General features: G+C 46.8%; 1 protein-coding gene across 1 annotated transcript in view; it reads right to left on the reverse strand.

The window, feature by feature from the left end:
• Positions 1-378: 378 nt before the first annotated feature.
• VILL (villin like) overlaps positions 379-19,642 on the reverse strand; it is a 59,245-nt gene continuing 39,981 nt past the window's right edge. Inside the window, exons 10-20 of the mRNA XM_081163561.1 lie at positions 17,964-18,117; positions 17,556-17,656; positions 15,508-15,645; positions 13,530-13,688; positions 12,438-12,617; positions 10,406-10,551; positions 8,983-9,127; positions 6,792-6,980; positions 5,429-5,500; positions 2,548-2,799; positions 379-1,052 (exon numbers count right to left, since the gene is read on the reverse strand). Coding sequence (XP_081019687.1) covers positions 939-1,052; positions 2,548-2,799; positions 5,429-5,500; positions 6,792-6,980; positions 8,983-9,127; positions 10,406-10,551; positions 12,438-12,617; positions 13,530-13,688; positions 15,508-15,645; positions 17,556-17,656; positions 17,964-18,117 — 1,650 coding nt within the window. The 3' untranslated portion in view covers positions 379-938. The remainder of the gene's footprint in view (positions 1,053-2,547; positions 2,800-5,428; positions 5,501-6,791; positions 6,981-8,982; positions 9,128-10,405; positions 10,552-12,437; positions 12,618-13,529; positions 13,689-15,507; positions 15,646-17,555; positions 17,657-17,963; positions 18,118-19,642) is intronic.

Consider the following 19,642-nt stretch of genomic DNA (forward strand, 5'->3'; position numbering starts at 1 on the left):
CACCCAATCCAGCTCCAGGTGGAAGTGAATCCACAACCTGATTGGCCTACAGGAGAATCCCGGACTTAGCCAATCACGTGCAGCCCATTGTGTAAATAATGTATATAAAGCAGTTACAGATGGGTAGCCGTGTTGGTCTGCCATAGTCAAAATAAAAAAATTCCTTCCTGTAGCACCTTAAAGACCAACTAAGTTAGTTCTTGGTATAAGCTTTCGTGTGCATGCACACTTCTTCAGATACACTTTTCAGTGTATCTGAAGAAGTGTGCATGCACACGAAAGCTTATACGTATATAAAGCAGATATTGTGGGGGATCCTCCATTCCTCCTCACCACTATGAGATGAATAAAGAGCATGAAAGTCACTCTTGACTCCAAGTATATTTCTGTGTGTGTGTGTGTGTGTGTGTGTGAGAGAGAGAGAGAGAGAGAGGGAGAGAGAGAGAATGAGACTTTCCCCCTTCCAAACTTCCAAAGAGTCCAGAATCAGCCCTAGAGGCCAGTCCTTCTTTTCCCTTCAACATTGCCTGAAGCTTACAACTTCATGTGGAATCCCTGGATTTCGAAGCTCATCAAATGTAAGGAACTTTCTCCCCGCGCAGATAAATTATAAAAAGCTTGGCAGGCAAAAGAGATTGCCGTTTTCAGTGGCACAGGTGCAGGGGGAAGGAAATAATCTACCAAGCCTTTCTTTGACAAAACTGCTTGAGAGAGAGAGAGAGAGAGAGAGAGTGAGTGAGAGAGAGAGAGAGAGAGAGAGAGAGAGAGAGAGAGAGAGAGGTTTCTTTAAATAGTCCTTTTTGGTAGTGGGGGCGATGATGGAGGGAAGCACCTTTTATCCAGGCTCACTTCCTACCACACCTGTGGAGTTATCCCAAAATGAGTTCTAAGGAGCCAGCCAGCCGGCAGGCAGGTGTGCATGCCAAAAGCTCCTTCGCTCAAAAGAGTCCAAATTGTTTCTTCTCATTCTGCTGCTTCCACCTGGGCATCTGGTAGAACTCATCCTTGGTCTTCCCAAAGATGTCATAAAAATCTGCATCAGACAGGTAGTACTGCAAAGAGAGTGAGAGGAAAGGGAAACAAGTGAGGGGAGAAGCCTGAGGGGTTATTGGTTTGTTCTGTTCTTGCTTCTATTATGCATTTTCTAATAATATTGTATTTTTATGTTGTGAACCGTACCGAGATCTGCAGAGGAAGGGTGGTACACAACTTGAATGAATGAAATAATAATAATAATAATAATAATAATAATAATAATAATAATAATAATAATAATCAGTGTGGTTTTTTCTGGGGGTATGCAGGGGTACGCATACACCTAAACATTTTGTGAATCTTTGTACTTTTGTCCATTTACTGTATTTATTTTCCCCCAATTGAACTATAAATGGCGGTTTTCTTGAGTCAAAATGAGAGTACCCCTAAACATTTTTTAGGAAAAAAAGCACTGATGATGATAATGGTGATGATGATAAAATAATAATAGTAGTAGTAGTAATAGTAGTAGTAGTAGTAATAATAATAACAATAACAATAACACACAGCACCACCTAGTGGATAAAGAAAGCAGAGACACATATCAGGTCCTCCTAACATACCGTACTTGCCTCCAATATATGGTACATTTGGGGTGAGAAACTACCAACATTAGGGTCAATCTGCAGTCCAACCACTTTTTAACCTCTCTTGAGATCAAGCGGGTGGCAGGAATTTTCAGCCTGTCGCATACCAAGGATTGTGGCACATTCACCGTCCTAAACACCAGCTCAGGGGCCTTTAAAAGAGGATTAGGTATGTGGCCATAAAGCTATGCGTGGCTACCAATCACAAGGACCGTGCACTCCCTAAGCAACTGGATGGCTGCTTAGGAAACAGGAAACTGGACTCAAAAGGCCTCTGTCTTGGTACAGCAAGGCATCTTCTGACGTCCTAATGTCCCTTGCATGCAAGACCAGGGGACCTTTGGTTTCCAAACTGACTCATAGAAGAAGAAGAGTTTGGATTTGATATCCCGCTTTATCACTACCCGAAGAAGTCTCAAAGTGGCTAACATTCTCCTTTCCCTTCCTCCCCCACAACAAACACTCTGTGAGGTGAGTGGGGCTGAGAGACTTCAGAGAAGTGTGACTAGCCCAAGGTCACCCAGCAGCTGCAGGTGGAGGAGCGGGGAAGCGAACCCAGTTCACCAGATTACGAGTCCACCGCTCTCAACCACTACACCACACTGGCTCTCATAGGCGCAAGACCTACCTGATTGCTGTGCTCCTTAGGCCTGGCGCTCCCAAACAGACCTTGTTCCTTTTAATAAAACATTAACCTCCCTTATTCTGTGCGACTTATTCCCAACACCCTCTCCTGACTGCACTCAAATGTGTCATTTAAGTGCCTCATTGTGTTGTTCATGCGAGCTGCCCTTTTCACATAGCTGCTTCCTGTGCCAGCGATGTTAGCCACAGTGGTTGGGTGAAAACAGTGTGAGAAACGACAAGGGAGTGCGCCGCTCAATCGGCAAGGTAAACAATATTCGGTGTGTGTGTGTTCACCTACCTCTTTCTTGGTGGGGTCCACTCCCTCTGGAAGGTCATCTACCGTCTTGTTGATCAAAGCATCTCTGTGATATGCGCCAGTCCCATTGGTCTCCACGGAGGTGGGGTTGTTGTTGCTGTAGCTGCCACCACCACCACCATTACTGGAGGACGGCTGGTGTACTGGTGACCTCCTTTCAGTCTCCGAAATGGCTGAATTGGGGGCAGGCTTACTGCTGGCATTCCTGTTGTTCACGTTGGCATTTTTAAGGTCCTGCAAAAATATAGGAAAAGCCCGTGATCAGGAGGACACTCTGCACATTTCACATGGGGCAAGCACACCTTGCTAAGGAGCATTGGCCAGTCAGAAGTTCCTTGCCACTGAAGGAATGGGTTTCTATGCAGTCAGTTTGAAACGGGACGCAAAACCCCCCTTTTCTTCTTTCTCCAAGAGAGCATTTCTAAAATGCATGAACTTGAGCTGTTGAGCAAATGCCTAACAAGAACACAGCTGTATAAACAAAACTCTATCCTTTATCAGTCACGGCAATGGACGACCTTGGCTGTTCCAGTGGAGTAGGGATGACATGTCTGGGTCTTATCTTACCACACTCTGATGCACAGACCTAGTCCGGGAACAGCGCCAGAGTGTGTTCTTGGAGTTAGTGACCTCTTGCTCCAAGATAAGAGTATAGGAACAGGAATACCCTTTTATGGTCAGAAGTACAGGAAGGAAAACCCTTTTATGGTTAAGAGTACTGGAGCAAGAACATCTGTGATGTCAACCTGCGTGTACAAGCTGACTTGGCTGGATTCCTGGGGAAGGGGGGAGAGGGTATCTGGAGGATATATATATTGCATGAAATTTCTCATTTCTTTGGACTTGCTGTGGACTGACCACACAAGTGCCTTTCTGCTGCTCCGGAGAGCAGAAATAAAGAACTCTTTCTCTGAGCCAACCCTCAGTGTCATTTGACTTCCTTCCTCCCGTCCGGGAGCAATGCAGAGCCCACCAATCGGTAAAGTTTAATAAGGCTACACCACATTCGGCCGGCCCTCAGATTTCGGCAGGACGTGAGGGCCAGCCTTTGGCAGGCAGTGAAGTTCAAGCTTCTTGCAGCACCCTTTTGCTCCTAGGAAATAGCCTTGTACTGAGCCACGCCTAGCGCAGTGTTGTCTACACTGACTGGCAACAGCTCTCCAGGGTTTCAGACAAGGAAGCTCTCCCAGCCTCTACCTGGAGATGATGGTTGAACCTGCAACCTTCTGCTTCCTGAGTGCCACTGGGCACTTACATGAAGACCCCCTTTGCTTTACACAAGTTCAGGCTGTCAAGGAATGGTGGGCAACCGCTGGCCACGGGCCAAATCAGCCCGGCAAGGGGATCTGTTCGGCCAATGAGGTCATTTCCTCAGAACCACACCCACCTGTCCCATCCAGCCAATGAACAACTGGGAACCTTTAAAGTGTGCCTCTGATGGTTCCTTGGCAAGTGAGTATTGCTATTAACACTGATCAAGCTGTACAGCGTTAGGGCCGCATACTGAATTTCTCAACTTTCAAATTCCAAAAACAAGGCATGCTAAGAAGTAACACGGCTTAGGGATTCAAAATATATTTCGGTTAAATTAGCACAATTTAGTTTTGCTCGGTAAGTAAAATGTGCATAAAAATTGCATAGAAATCATTAAAAGTGCCAAGTACTTGCAGGTATATTACATATTTGGTAGCAGCAGTAGTAGTAGTATTTAGCGTTACCTGACATTTTCAGAAGGTAAAATTAAAATTATTTGGTTTTCCAAAGGCAGTTTATGGGCTTCTTCATTAAATGTAGACTCACCGAGCTAAATGTTGTCCAGTCACAAAAATAATAGCAAATTTGAATTCCTTACACGCAAAGGACCCTTCACTGAAGAAATTTGCAATTTTTTTTTAAAAAGAGTGGGAACGCTTTATATTATATTTTCAGAAACAAAGAAAGAACATTGACTTGATGGTAGGATTTAAATAAACATTCACAACTTTATGGCTAGGGAATAAATAATGTAATAAACGGAAAAATATTATATTTGTAGAAAATAGCAGAATATAATAATGAGGATAATAAATCAGAAATGGAAGTTGAGGGAAGTCCAAAGGAAGGGAGGGAGAGACGTTATGTAAATTGTATGTTATAAGTATATTTGTAATGAGAAAAAAGAACTTTTTTAAAAAAAATTAAAAAAGAAAAAAAGAAAAGAAATTTGCAAAAATTTAAGTTTCACCCCCTAAAATGGCACATGGCTGCTGGGAGAGCCGGAATGGTGGAGTTGTCGATGGGGAACCCCCTAGCACAGCCTAACCCTGACGGAATCAGGTTGGCTCAAAGCGCTGGCCAGCTACCGTATTTTTTGCTCTATAAGGCTCACTTTTTCCCTCCTAAAAAGTAAGGGGAAATGTGTGTGCGCCTTATGGAGCGCATGCAGGCTGCGCAGCTATCACAGAAGCCAGAACAGCAAGAGGGATCGCTGCTTTCACTGCACAGCAATCCCTCTTGCTGTTCTGGCTTCTGAGATTCAGAATATTTTTTTTCTTGTTTTCCTCCTCCAAAAACTAGGTGCGTCTTGTGGTCTGGTGCATCTTATAGAGCGAAAAATACGGTAATTGGTGCTCACAGCAAGCCAGCTGGGATCTGGACTTGATGCAAGCCAGTCATGCAAAGAACCTTCCTATGTAGTCGTAACTCAAGCTGTGCCCACAAAGGAAGAGGTTTACTTCCGGTCACCTGACACTGTTGTGATGTCAGGTGATTGACAAGTGGCCGGCCCCGCCCACTGATTGACAATGTTTCCGGCCCCTGCTGTAAAGAGACGGATGCAACGTTTGCACAAGGAAGCTGCAGCTTCCACCCTGGGCTTACTCACCATGGTGATCTCCGAAATGGTGGCTACTTTCCCCAAGCTGCTCTTAATCTCCTCGTAGGACGACTTGCCATCCTGAGAGGAAAGGAAAGAAAAATTGCTGCTATGAGATCTGCGAGGAAGCCTTAGTTACCCAAAGAGCAAGGCGATTGCAACTATGACACAAGACCTTGTTTTCCAAATCGGCACTTAAGCAGTGGTGCCTGGTGCTCATTGGGGCAGATGGGGTGCAAGGCAGGAGGCCGACAGTAGGTGGCACCAGAGTCAATGGCAGGCAGAGCCAACAAATTCTAGTTTTGTCCCCTTCCTTCTTGCTGAGTTCTGCAAAGGCAACACAGACTAAGGAGGAAGAAGTTGAGAGACAGGGGCACCTTCTGGGCTGGTTGTAAGGAAGGAGGCAGGCAGGTGGAAGCAGCTGAAGTTGTACTGGAAGAAGCAAAGATCACCAGTGTCAAAGCAATGTTTCTTCAACATCAACTTCATTGGACTGGTCATGTTGTGCGGATGCCTGATTATCGTCTTCCAAAAACAGCTACTCTATTCCCAACTTAAGAATGGAAAGCATAATGCCAGAGGACAACAGAAGAGGTTTATAGACAGCCTCAAGGGAAATCTAAAAAAAACCGTAGTATAAACACCAACAACTGGAAGACACTTGCCTGAGAGCACTCCAACTGGAGAACTGCCTTTACCAAAGGTGTCATGGGCTTTGAAGACACTCGAACTCAGGATGAAAGGGAGAAATGTGCTCAGAGGAAGGCATGCTTGGCAAACCCTCACCATGATCAACTCCTGCCCGGAAACCTATGTCCCCACTGTGGAAGGACATATGGATCCAGAATTGGCCTCCACAGTCACTTACAGACTAACTGTTAAGACCATGTTTATGGAAGAAAGTCTTACTCAGCTACGAGTGATCGCCAAAGAAGATGGTAGCACAGTGCTCCATTTGCCCTGATGAACCAGCCTTCACTGCACCATATGATACCAGGCAGGTAGCGCTGCCCATCTGTTAAAACTGCCCTGCAGTGTGCGGTCCAATTTTGGACCAAGCTCCTAGGCCAAAAAAGCTGCCCCACTCCTGTTCTAGTGAACATGCACATTGAGTGAGCATCATTTAGCAGCAAAATGGTAGACGTGTTGCTCTGCTGTCATGGCGCTTGTCTGGCGCTTGAGAGGGAGGAGTCACCAAATTGCTGGCTCTCATTGGCTTGCCTGCTCAGGTGTCACAGAAGCTGAGGCAGAGCAGCCCAGTTCCTGGTGGAACGAGAAAGAGCTCTTGAAATGCGCAACTTTCTGTGGAATTAAAAACAGGCTACCAAACTATGGCCTCAGCGAAGAGATGTTTTTACTTGCGGTTACTTACACTCCACTTGTACGGGTCCCAAGCGGTGAACCAGCCCGTGAAGTTGACGGGTTCGTGACCTTGTTTCACCACAATAATCGGTGTCCCCAAGTCTCTTCCCGCTGGGTGGGTCTTCAGGTACTCTTTGGCTGAGGTCATGGACTCCTTCTTCTCATAGTCGTTGGAGGCTTTGCCAACCCAAAGGAAAATCTACAGGCGGAAAACGGGAGATGGAGAGGAAAGAGGAAGAGTCATTTTTCCCCGCTAGAAAAAGGCTGGGGAAACTCTGCCCCAATTTGGCTTGTTCCCCCTAACCAGGCCCACTTACCACACACCTGATGTCTTGCAAAGGTCCACAAATAACAACACTTTGGAGGTCCCGAGCCTCAAGGAGGTTAGATTGGTTTCAACTAGGGCCAGGGCCTTTTCAGCACTGGCCCCGACTTGGTGGAACGCTCTGTCACAAGAGACTAGGGCCCTGCGGGACTTGACATCTTTCCGCAGGGCCTGCAAGACAGAGCTGTTCCGCCTGGCCTTTGGTTTGGACTCAGTCTGACCCTTATGTTTCCCTCCCCTTATGGTCTTGATTTATCAGCTATTTTAAAATGAGGCTGCATTTTAAAATGCTTTTTAACCTGTATTTTAATTCCCCCCCTCTCTTTTCCCCCTATTATGTTTTTACTGTGATTTTATTTTATTGGTGTTAGCCGCCCTGAGCCCGGCTCTGGCCGGGGAGGGTGGGGTATAAATAAAATTTATTATTATTATTAGATGTAGTATGTGATGCTAGGTAGAGAATTAGCTGCAGCGAAATGATATATAATGAACTGAAAAAAATAATGTTTAAAAGTAACTTTCCAGAGACCTTTCTGTTGCGGATAATTCAGAGGGAAATTCCCAGGTGTCAAAAAAGGTTATTTATGTCTGCTACTACTGTGGCCCGTGTGTTGTTAGCCCCAAAATGGAAAACGAGCAAGGTCCAATCCAAAGAAAAATGGCAACTTAAGCTGGTGGAATATGCACAGTTTGCAGATTTAATTTACAGAATAAGAGAGCAAGAAGAATGTATGTTTAAAGAAGACTGGAAAATGTTTACTGAATATATAATAATAATAATAATATCTTTATTGTCATTGCCCCCTCTCGGGGACAACGAAATTACGTTGGGTGAAAATTGTGTTTATTTGGGTGAAAATTGTGTTTATTTAAAAATGCTGGGAGCGTTAAGGTAAATTCAACAGTGTAAATGAGTTTTGATGGATGTAACAATGGATTACCGAATGGTTTAGTTCATGTAAAATATACAGGGATGTATGGTATGCAAAATGAACTCCGGGAAATGAAGAAGGGAAGTCATTGATTTAAGGTTGTTTAAATGAATATTTTGAAATGTAAATTAGAAAATTTAATAAACTTGGGTTAAGTCTGTACCTTGTTTAGGAATTAAGGTAATATAGGCCTCCCTCCACGACTCCGGGATTTTTATTTTGAGTTGAAATGTTTTGTAATGACAATACAAGGAACTGATTTACATTTAATGAGGGGAAATATAAAAATAAGAGAGAAGGTAAAAAAGTGGCTATAGAAATGGTAAGAATAAAGTAAATACGTATGGAAGTCAGAAAGAGGGGCGGGAGGAGGTCAATGCGTGGATAGAGCAATGTTTGAGCCTATTGATTTATGTATGGATATTGTGATTACGAAAAATTGAAAATGTAATAAAAATTATTTTTTTTAAAAAAATAGAAAATTTAATAAAAATGTAATATAAAAAAGAGAATTAGCTGCAGGACCAAGTTCCTCATGGATCAACCGACACCTGCAGAAAGCAGGCTTGAAGTTACCACCACCAGCTGATGGCTGGAGTCTTCAAGCCTGCTGAATAACGGTGCTTCCAATCACCCCACAGGTCTCATTGCAATACCCTGAAGTTCCAGCAATCATTGCATGACATCATTGTGACACCAAGTGATGGACAGGTGGGTGCAAAGGGAGTAGGGAAGATAAGGATCTGGCCCCTCCAGCCAGATGAGGTTGCCCATCCCTGTTCTAGACAATATCATTCAACGAGCGACGGGTATTTATTACTGAGAAGAACACCCTGTTCCTTCTGGAGGGAGGCTTTGCCCAAGGCATGCATGCAAACCTGCCGCAGTGGCAGCAGAACGCTTGGAAAACTCCTCTGCGGAAGCAATAGCTCATCTCCACTGACCTCCTCCCAGGTGTCCAGCAGCATGATGTCATCCTCGTCCAAGTCATCCTGGCAAAAATCCACAATCTCCGTCATGATGAACCGGCCCGTCTGATTGGAGCACTCGAACAAGCGGGGCTGGTACTGGGCAAACTGCTCTTGGAACCTGGACGACGCAACATTGGGGAGGGAGAGACTCTGCGTGAGATGAGGCTGCGTCCCTTTCTAACACCCGACGCCGATTCTAACCACTAGAGGTCAGGCTCCTAACTCCTAATTGGGAAGAAAGTGAGCTGTCGGCCTTTTAAACCGCTACCATTCAGGATGCCAACTTCCTAACGGTGGATGTAGATTTGTATGTTTTAAGGTTAATGTTGTTCAGCGATCCAAAGAAGCGTTTGTCCCATGAGGGTTTTTTAAAATACAGTGGTACCTCGGGTTAAGTACTTAATTTGTTCCGGAGGTCCGTTCTTAACCTGAAATTGTTCTTAACCTGAAGCACCACTTTAGCTAATGGGGACTCCCGCTGCTGCCGCACCGCCAGAGCACGATTTCTGTTCTCATCCTGAAGCAAAGTTCTTAACCCGAGGTAATATTTCTGGGTTAGCGGAGTCTGTGACCTGAAGCGTATGTAACCTGAAGCGTATGTAACCCGAGGTACCACTGTAAAATAAAATAAAATAAAAATAAGAGGTGACAAAGTTGGTGTGGGTGGGTGTGTCCCGCCACCAAATTATCTATGCCCTTGACACATCGACTTAGATATCGGAATGAGAGCTTTCAAATGACTTCCTTTCGTTTCCTTCTGCAAAGGCGTCAGGGCTTGGTGGGAAAAGAACAGCCGTACCTCGGAAGTTGAACGCCTTGTGAATCGAACGCTTTGGCTCCCAAATCCCGCAAACCCGGAAGTGAGTGTACCAGTTTGCAAACGTTCTTTGGAACCCGAACATCTGATGCGGGTTCCGAGGCTTCCAATTGGCTGCAGGATCTTCCTACAACCAATCAGAAGCCACACCTTGGTTTTGAATGTTTTGGAAGTCGAACGGACTTCCGGAACGGATTCCGTTCGACTTCTGAGGTACGACTGCATATTACTCTGAATACCCAGCGTTATGAGCTGTGAAAAACACACACCGAAACACACATACGCTCCTATTTTATATGTATTTTTATCTCCTGTCTTGCCACTGGCAAGCTGTGTTAACCTCAAGTCTGTGGGTGGGCATTTGCGGCTACAGAAACCTGCCTTATGCTGAGTCAGACCCTTCAACCATCTTGCTTGGTGTTGTCTACACTGACTGGCAGAGGCTTTCCAGGGTTTAAGGCAGCGAGTCTCTCCCACTCCTACCTAGAGATGTCGGGAATTGAACCTCGGACCTGATGTTCTTTTCAGATTTATCCACACCCATTCTCTGAAGAGATTACAGAACCAGGCATCTCTTACCTCTTATCGCTGGCGTAGGGGGCTTTGCCTCCAAGCGCAACCCAGAACTCCGCTGGTTCCTGGCCCTCTAGCACGGTCTGCTTGTCTCTCTTGGAGATAATGTCGGCCACGTTCTTGGCCATCTCTCTCTCGTCCCCACTGCATCCCTGGAGAGGCAGCACAAAACCAGAGCAAATGAGGAGTCGGCACAAAATGCCAGAGGGAGGGTTGGACACTTGTGGATCTGGGACCAACAGGGTCTGTGGCCCTGCTCCACACAACTGGGGGTTCTGCACTCAGTCAGTGTCAGGGACCGTCCTGAGGAAGTCTGCACTGAGGAGGAATCATGGATCTTCCCAGGAGCAGGAAGACAGCATAGATTTGGAGCAGTGGTTTGCAGAGGGGCATAGTTCAGAAGGCAGAAGCTGGGAAATACTGGATGGGGAACAGCTAGAAGAAGAAACACTGGGGGAGAGAGGGTTAACGGATTCACAGTCTTTGGACAGCATTCCTCCACTGCCCTCCCCAAGGTTGAGAAGCGCTCAGAAAGTCTCAGAACAGAAAGCACAGAGGCTACAAATTCAGATTACAAGACATAGGATTGATGTAGATTTAAAGGGACGGGAGGCGAGGTAGCCTTAATTGGGAGCACTGCCATTTCTAGGGTGACGTGTTCTTTTGTCTCTCACTGTGATTAGTAAAGAATCTACTGTAACTGGTAAGACGTTCCTTTCGTTTGATCTTCTTATTTACTGCCATGGGGGAGGAAGCCAATTCCCCGAAGCCTGACAGTCAGTGTGCCTCTGTATACAGTCATACCTCGGGTTACAGACGCTTCAGGTTGCGTTTTTTCAGGTTACGGACGGCTGAAACCCGGAAGTACTGGAACAGGTTACTTCTGGGTTTCGGCAGTCACGCATGTGCAGAAGCGCTGAATTGCAACCTGCATGTGTGCAGATGCACTGCTGCAGGTCGCGAATGCTGCAGGTCGCGAATGTGCATCCCGCATGGATCACGGTCACAACCCGAGCGTCCACTGTACTGGGAAATGTAGGTCTGAGCAATTAAAGTGGATTAAAGGACTCTATCACTCTAGTGTAGTGGTAAAGGTGGAGCAGGAGAGAATGGCGGAAAGGTTAAAGGACAATAACAGAAACATTCAAACATTTCAATATAGTATCAACATATTTTTTAATTTGCAGAATATGTAGCTGCATTGCTTTACCCATGATCATAATATAAAGTAGTTATGTTCCATGTTACAAATCAAGCACTGCTGGAAGTTGTTTCTTTTTGTTTTCCAGCGTATTTCTTATTGATAGAAAAATTCGCTGTGGCACGAGCAAATGTTTATTCTGAAAGCGTGGCCCAGAGAAAAAACAAGTTTGAGAACCACTGCCCTAGTGCAAGAAATCTACCGTATTTTTTGCTCTATAAGACTCACTTTTCCCCTCCTAAAAAGTAAGGGGAAATGTGTGTGCGTCTTATGGAGTGAATGCAGGCTGTGCAGCTATCCCAGAAGCCAGAACAGCAAGAGGGATTGCTGCTTTCACTGCGCAGCGATCCCTCTTGCTGTTCTGGCTTCTGAGATTCGGAATATTTTTTTTCTTGTTTTCCTCCTCCAAAAACTAGGTGCGTCTTGTGGTCTGGTGCGTCTTATAGAGCGAAAAATACGGTACTTCAAAAAAAGGAAACTGATCCTTTTGCGGTTAGGAAAGTAATGGGAAAATGCATCAGGAAAGGGTGGGATGAATGAATGCATAAACATCCTGCGAGTGCCCATTGTCTGAATAATCTCCCTGCAAACAAATCGGAACAAATTCTCAAGGAAGACCAAATACAACCTAGTCTTCACATAAGCACTGCGCAAGGAAGGCTCAGTAAAGAGGTCATCTGGAGCAGCGTTCTTCAACCTTGGGCCACCAGACTTTGTTGGACTACAACTCCCATCATCCCTGGACACTGGCCAAGCTTGCTGGGGATGGTGGGAGTTTTAGGGGATGGGAACACAAGATTGGCGTACGCTGGAGCGTACGCCCTAAAATTCACCTACCTTTCCACACCACAGGTAGCACATTTGGTTGGTCCTGAGAAGGAAGACATCGTTGGAGTTGAGCGAGGAGGCTCGTGCTGGGACCTCGACGGTCTTGGTGTTGAATTCATCTGTCCCCCTCACTTGGAAGAGCCGGACGGCAGGCTCCGGCTCGCTCTTCTGGGCACGACTTGTGCCTCCCTGGAAGAAACAAAGCAGTCTGTGAAGCAGGAGGGTAGGAGAGAAATCCATTTGGTTTGCATCTTAATGCAAACTCTTCTAAATTTGCACTTCCTGAACCATTGTGCAAAAAATCCACATGTCTCCCATTTCTGGTGATGCAGTCTTCCAGCCAAGAGGGGTACACAAGAAAGTGTGTACACCAGGGGAAAGTGCATACAACAAATACAGATATCAGTAAAAATAGGTGTACAAAAATGGATTGTATCAGAAAAGGTTCCTTGCACCAACGTGCACATTGGGCAAGGTTTTGCACGTTAAGAGAAATTAACATGAACTTTTGGTGAAATTTTCACAATGCACTGTAAAAAGAGTATCATAATCTGATGTAGAAATGGGGGGAAACAGAAGACTGGAAAAATGAGATATGGAAATGGACAGATCTGCCCAATTCCTTGTTGAGCCACTGCTTTTCCGCAATGATCTGGAAGAGGAACACATAACACATGGAAATATTGTATTGGATCATCTAAAGCAGCGGTTCTCAACCTGTGGGTCCCCAGATGTTGTTGGACTACAACTCCCATCACCCCTTGCTAGCTAGGGGTGATGGGAGCTGCAGTTCAACAACATCTGGGGACCCACAGGTTGAGAAAGGCTGGCCTGAAGTGTGTTAAAGACCGGCAACTTTAAATAGATTATGGCCTCCTGGAAAGGACCAAGCAAATGAGAAAGGAGAGAGTTCTACGACTGTGGAGCCACCCCCAGGAAGGCCCTGTTGGGTGGGGAAATAGTATTATAGCCACTTTTGTTTTAAAGATGTGGAGTTTTACTCTCCTTAGAGAGAGAGGAAGGGGGGAATGGAGGGAGGCTGAGAAATAAGAGACTCTGAGGTCCCTTGATGGGTGTGGGCTTTGGACCGGGAGAGCCTACCTCATAGATGATCAGTTTCCCCTTGAAGATGGAGAGGAAGTGTCTCGGCTCCTTCCCCATCGTCACTCGAACCTGCACCGGCTCATCCCTGTATTTTTTGTCCAGCTCCACAGCGTTGAAGGCGCAGGCAGTGATTTCATCCGCCGAGGCGTGACGGCCCTGAAGAGGAACAAGGGGGGACACCCTCAGATATGCAGTGTTGTTCAGACCCGAGGAGGAGTCACCCAAAATGGCTAGCAAAACCGGAGAAGGTGAAGGGAGGGAGGGCTGTTTCGTGAGCTTTGTAAAGCTTGGAGAATACAACTTAGAGCAGGCTTCCTCAACCTCAGCCCTCCAGATCAGGCTTCCTCAAACTCGGCCCTCCAGATGTTTTTGGCCTACAACTCCCATGATCCCTAGCTAGCAGGACCAGTGGTCAGGGATGATGGGAATTGTAGTCTCAAAACATCTGGAGGGCCGAGGTTGAGGAAGCCTGACTTAGAGGGAACTAGATGACAACCTTTAGGGTGGTGGCCTGCCTAGGCATGGCCACCAACGAAGGAATGTGTCACCCGCCCCTCTAAAAAAAGAAGAGAGGTAATCAATTTGCACAGTGAAATTTGTGTCAATAGGTGCAAATGTAGAAACAATTACTATAATAAAATTGGGGGGGACACATCTCACCCTAGTGAGGAAGACTGTCCCCATTTCAGTTCTCAACAGAATTATCCAACACCCTTAACTCTCACCCCAGAGGGAAGAAAACTGCCCAGCACCGCAAGAGGACTCACTCCGGGAAGTGTGGGGTGTCTAATAGTTGGTTTAGCTTGGGCTAGACTTGGTCTTTGAGGCAGGAAGAAGAGCTGGATGATATAAGGTCATTTCTGTACCATAGGGTGCATCCCGGATAATTTGGGTGGGTCTTAAGAAAGCATTTGCTGCAAAGTTGTGGCATACAGTTAGAACAATTTCACAGTTCATCCCTTGGTTTAACTGCATTAAAGAAAATTGATTCTGGCTTTTATTTACTTGGTTTTACGCGCACTCAACTGAATAATTTTGCAAGTGCTAGTGCAAAGATTAGTACAAGTGCAACAGGACTTTCTCCCCTTGCCTCTGCCCACTGCAACATCCCCAAGTCTGCTCTGGAGGGTTGAGGGACCCCCAGAACAGCTTTAGGGGGCTGGGGGATAGCATTCTGTTATGCAAGGAGAAATATTTGGACTTAACGGAACAATTTGCTTAGTGCTATGTTAAATGCAACTCGTTGTGAGCACAATTCAAAATGTTGGTGCTGACCTGTAAAGCCCTAAACGGCCTCAGCCCAGTATACCTGAAGGAGCATCTCCACCCCCATTGTTCAGCCTGGACACTGAGATCCAGGTCCGAGGGCCTTCAGGCGGTTCCCTCATTGCGAGAAGTGAGGTTACAGGGAACCAGACAGAGGGCCTTCTCAGTTGTGGCACCCAGCCTGTGGAATGCCCTCCCATCAGATGTCAAGGAAATAAACAACTATCTGACTTTTAGAAGACATCTGAAGGCAGCCCTGTTTAGGGAAGTTTTTAATGTTTGAAATTTTGTTACATGATGATGATGATGATGATGATGATGATGATGATGATGATGATGGGAGCCGCCCAGAGTGGCTGGGGAAACCCAGCCAGATGGGCGAGGTAATAATAATAATAATAATAATAATAATAATAATAATAATAATAATAATTTGATTGGACCTGACAGTTTAACAGTATGAAAAATTGAGGAATTCCTGCTCTCTCTGGCAGCTTGGTAGCCTTAACTGTATGCTACACTCTGGAGCCAAAGCAGCCTCCAGCATTCTGCACTCCTGAGTTTAAGCTGTAGGTTGATTCTGAAAGTCACTAAGAAAACAGGAGGCTTAAGATGTAAAAACACCAGCCTTCCACTGGGCCCAATTCACCTTTTCAGAGGACACTGCCAAATAATGAAACCACACCTCTTGATCTCAGCCATTACTTACAAGCCACATGTAGATGATGTAATGAGGCCTGCCTAATTTTGTGTAGGTGTACAAGATGAGGTAACAATCTCCGCCATAGAACTGCCCGTAGGTCCTGGGGGCAACCGGGGCCATTTCTAGATCCTCAATCCTCCACACCTATGGAGAGAAGCACAAAGTTAAGAATTCAGGGTTGTGGGGATGAGGTGGTGTGCACAGCTTAGAAAAGGCTGGGCCGGCTAATTTAAAGCAACATTCGTTCTCAGAAATGTGCCTATTTGTTTCTTATTTAAAGCATCAGGACCCTGCTCTTTGGCTTGAAAACATCCCACAGCAGCATACAATCCAGTAGAAATTACACAGACTCTGTCCCTGGGGCTTACAATCGGAAAAAAAGAAATGGCACAAAAGGAAAAAGGGTGGGGAGGGAAGAGGAAAACAAGTGAACTCGGGCATCCAAGTCTCAATGTTGCGAGGTTCTGCTTACAGTTGACAAAGTAGGCCTAGGTGGCTCTGAGAACGCAGGTGGACTTTACAAAGTGGGCCATTGGCTTTCTGAGGCCTAACAGGAATATCACAGAACTGTAGAGCTGGAAAACACCATGATGGTCATCTCATGCACCCCTGCAATGTAGGAATCTTTTGCCCAGTGTGGGGCTTGAACCCACAACCCTGAGATCACAAGCCTCATGCTCTACCAACTGAGCTATCCCAGCCATATGCCAGCTTCATCATGGGGGCCCAGCTGATACCTCACCCTTGCCCCCAGCAGATGGCCACACTTCACCTTGTCCCAGAGCACGTAGAACTGACGACCTCTTGGCCCAGCTGGTGAAAACAGCAGTGAGTCGAAATGGCTGTCCCTTCCTGCCTATTGCTTCTTCTCATGCCCAAGGAAAGCTGCTACTATCTGGTCAAACAGGTGCAGGATTTTGTCTCTGTGTTGGGCATCGTTACAGTTGTGGTGGTTTTTCTTTGTTGTCGTTGGAAGAACTGGATGAAATTTGCAGGCAGGCTATTAACCCAGCCAGGCGCCCGCAGAGGTTGCAGCACCCCAGTAACAGACCCATGGACAAATATCCTCTGGCCCTGGCCCTCCTCCTTCGTGACTATTTGTGCTGGGCCCGGGGGTAACCAGTGAAACGTGGTCCAGGACCGGTCCAGAATCCAAAGGTTCTGCTAGGAGTCAGTCCGACAGGGCCACGGCAGGAAACCAGGCAAGGACAGGTACAGGATCTCAGGCATGATCTAGCATACAGCAATATTGCTCCCGCAACCTGGGGCAAGGTCCGACAGCCTTTTATCATTGTCGGGGTAGCGGCCGGTCCTGATCCCCTGGTGACTCACCTCCCTGTCTCGCCTGAAGGTGAGTGCTCCTCCTGCGAGTACTCAGGTCTCTCCTTCTCTCAGACCTTAGTCTCTGCAGCTCGGGAGACGTCGGTGGGTTACTAGACCCAGGGGCTGCCTCAGCCTCCCCTGACCCAACCGGTAGTGGAGCAGCTGTAAGTGATGGCCCAGCTGAAGGCAACGAGGTCATCCCTGCATCTGGAGCCAGGGCAGGATCAGGCCCCTGACTCGGCCCAGCTGGTGTTTGTTGCAGGGGAGCCTGTGCAGACTGGGACTCTTCAGAATCAGGCCCCAGACTTGGTTCAGGTGATGCCTGAGGCAAAGGATCTGCTGCGGCCTGAGACTCCTCTGGTTCCGAGTCTGAGCCCGAGTCCCAGGCCATCACACTATCGCAACTTGCTTGCATGTCCTGTCTCCCCGGCACTGGCCCAGACAATGGTGGGAGGAGATGGCTAGGAGTGGATGCTGGGTGGCTTTGGGCCAGTCACCATCTCTTCGCCTATCCTACCTCACAAGGTTGTTGTGAGGATGGAATGGGGAAGAGGGGAACCACGGACACTACTCTGAGATCCTCGGAAGATAAAGGTGGTATATAAATGCAATGGATGAATAAATACAAAAATATGAGATAAATGGCAGCTGGTGATCAATGGCAATGATGTCTTGCCCAATATCCTCCAAAATCTGGAGCTGGCACCAAGGTAGGGCGGAGAAGAACTCACCTCTACGTTTCCAGAGGCATCATCGGCCATCCGCTGTTCAGCAGCCAACTCCGGTCTCGCGTGCAACTGAGTGACGTCAAATTTGACTTGATCCACTTTGGCTGCGTATAGAACACAGAGAGATGTTATCTCACCTGACTGAACCGCATTCACTGCAAGCAATATATGTCATAAGGACTGGGACATGCCTATTTATTGGGCTCAATCCTGCAACCTTGGCCTTATCGGCACCATGCTGTAAGCAACTGAGCGACCCAGACCTAATTATCACTGTCCTCCCCCCCAAAAGGCTGGAGCAATTAGCATTTTTTTTAAATATAAAAAACCCGGCTCATTAAGTGCAAAAACGCATTTAACATCATGTCAACCTTTACCGGAAGGAAAGAGATTTGGGTGTTTCTGTCTCACCAATTTTGCCAACGTTGTAGGTCTTGCCAAGTCCCTGAGTCTCGTCTTTTTCCGACCACTTCTGGAAGAGTTGCTTAAACATCGCCGACTCCGCCCCGTCGTTCATGACTTCTACGTTCGTGGTGGGGGGATACCCTTTGGCTTGGATGAAACCCTAGAAGGACCCGAGAATGTGTGAGCAATTCTGGCAAATCACCAAAGGGAAATAATTCTGCAAATCTATAACTTAGTCACCCGCGGAGTGCAGAGATGGTCACGAAAACATTCATATCCTATAGTGCTGTTACTGCAAAGCAGATGCATATGTTTGGTACTGGGCGAAGAATTTATATTATTAGTGGAATATTAGCATTCTGCCTTGTTGTTGTTGTTGTTTTAAAAAGAGTGCTTCTATTCTACTCCTCAAGGCTGCTAAGGGCAGCTAAGGGCATGGGCATTCCCCAGAGGAATGAAGGGGCAATGGAGGCTGGAACAAGGACTTGGGGTGGAGCTTTCAGGTCCTATAGAACTTTTTGCCCTTTGCCCGGACTCTCAAAAACAAGACAAGTGATGCAGCTATTATTTAGCATATGCACATTGACTTTTAATTTGCCAAAGCCACTTCCGCCCTGCAGAGGAGGTGGCATTGCGGGTGTCATGGCCCCACAATGTGCGCAGGGCTGGAGCCCAGCCCCTGCGCGATTGGGTGAATCCCTGGCCGTTTCACCCCCCAGCCAGCCAATCGGCTGGCTCTGGGGGCATGGCCTGCTCTATTTAACGCAGGTGCGGCTGGGGATCTCCCTCTTTTCCCGCCTACCAGCTGTTCCTGTTTCCCACCCTCCCGCCCTTTAAGGCTTTCATTCCTTGACCTTGCTATGGACCTTGGTTGGTCGCCATTGAGGGGCCTGGTAGGAATTTTTCCACTTGGCAAATTGGCACCAGCCACTTCGTTTTCACCTGCCTCGTAGCAAATCATCACAACTTTCTTGGTATTGGTGGTTAGGCATTGGTATTGTTTTGTAGATGGAAGAGGGGAGGAAGCGCCATCACCTGCCCCACATATTGAAGGGTAGTCCGTTAAAGGATTCCAGGGGGCGTGGCCCTGTCCGAAGCCTATGGAGGTGAGGGCCCAAGGCACGCCCCCTTGCGGTGGCCCCGGGGGAGTTCCTAGTTGATTTGCATCAGCAGGACTCCCCCTACTGGTGGTTAACCCTTCCCAGACTTCAAGCGGATGGGCTGAAGCCAGATATAGTCTGTTATGACCAATGCCTAAGCTAATACCGCTCATCACCTGTAACCAATAAAGTTGTGGCCTTAATTAGCCCATTAACCTTAATAATTGTGTCATGTGACTTTATTTCCACTGGGGGGGGGCAGGAACTCGCCACGCAAACATGTGCCAGGTTCAAAACTTCACTCTGTGTTTCTCTCTTTAGGGCATGACAATAATTATAATGCCCATTGTTAATAATTTCCTAATTATATTTACATTCCTTGCAAGAACCCTCCAAGGTGGGTTCAGGTATTGGCCTCGTGAGCAGAGACCTGAACCCAGCTCTCCCTGATTCAGATTTGGCACTCTGTCCATGCCAAGACACCTCCATTAGCTGTTTCCGCCCGCTTTGTGTCCGAATGTCCCTGTCGTGATCTGACTGAGTTTCCCACCCACCCCCTTTTTAAGCGGAATAAAAAACCCACAT

This window comes from Podarcis bocagei, assembly GCF_964188305.1.
Source record: "Podarcis bocagei genome assembly, chromosome: 12".
Classification (NCBI taxonomy): Eukaryota; Metazoa; Chordata; class Lepidosauria; order Squamata; family Lacertidae; genus Podarcis; species Podarcis bocagei.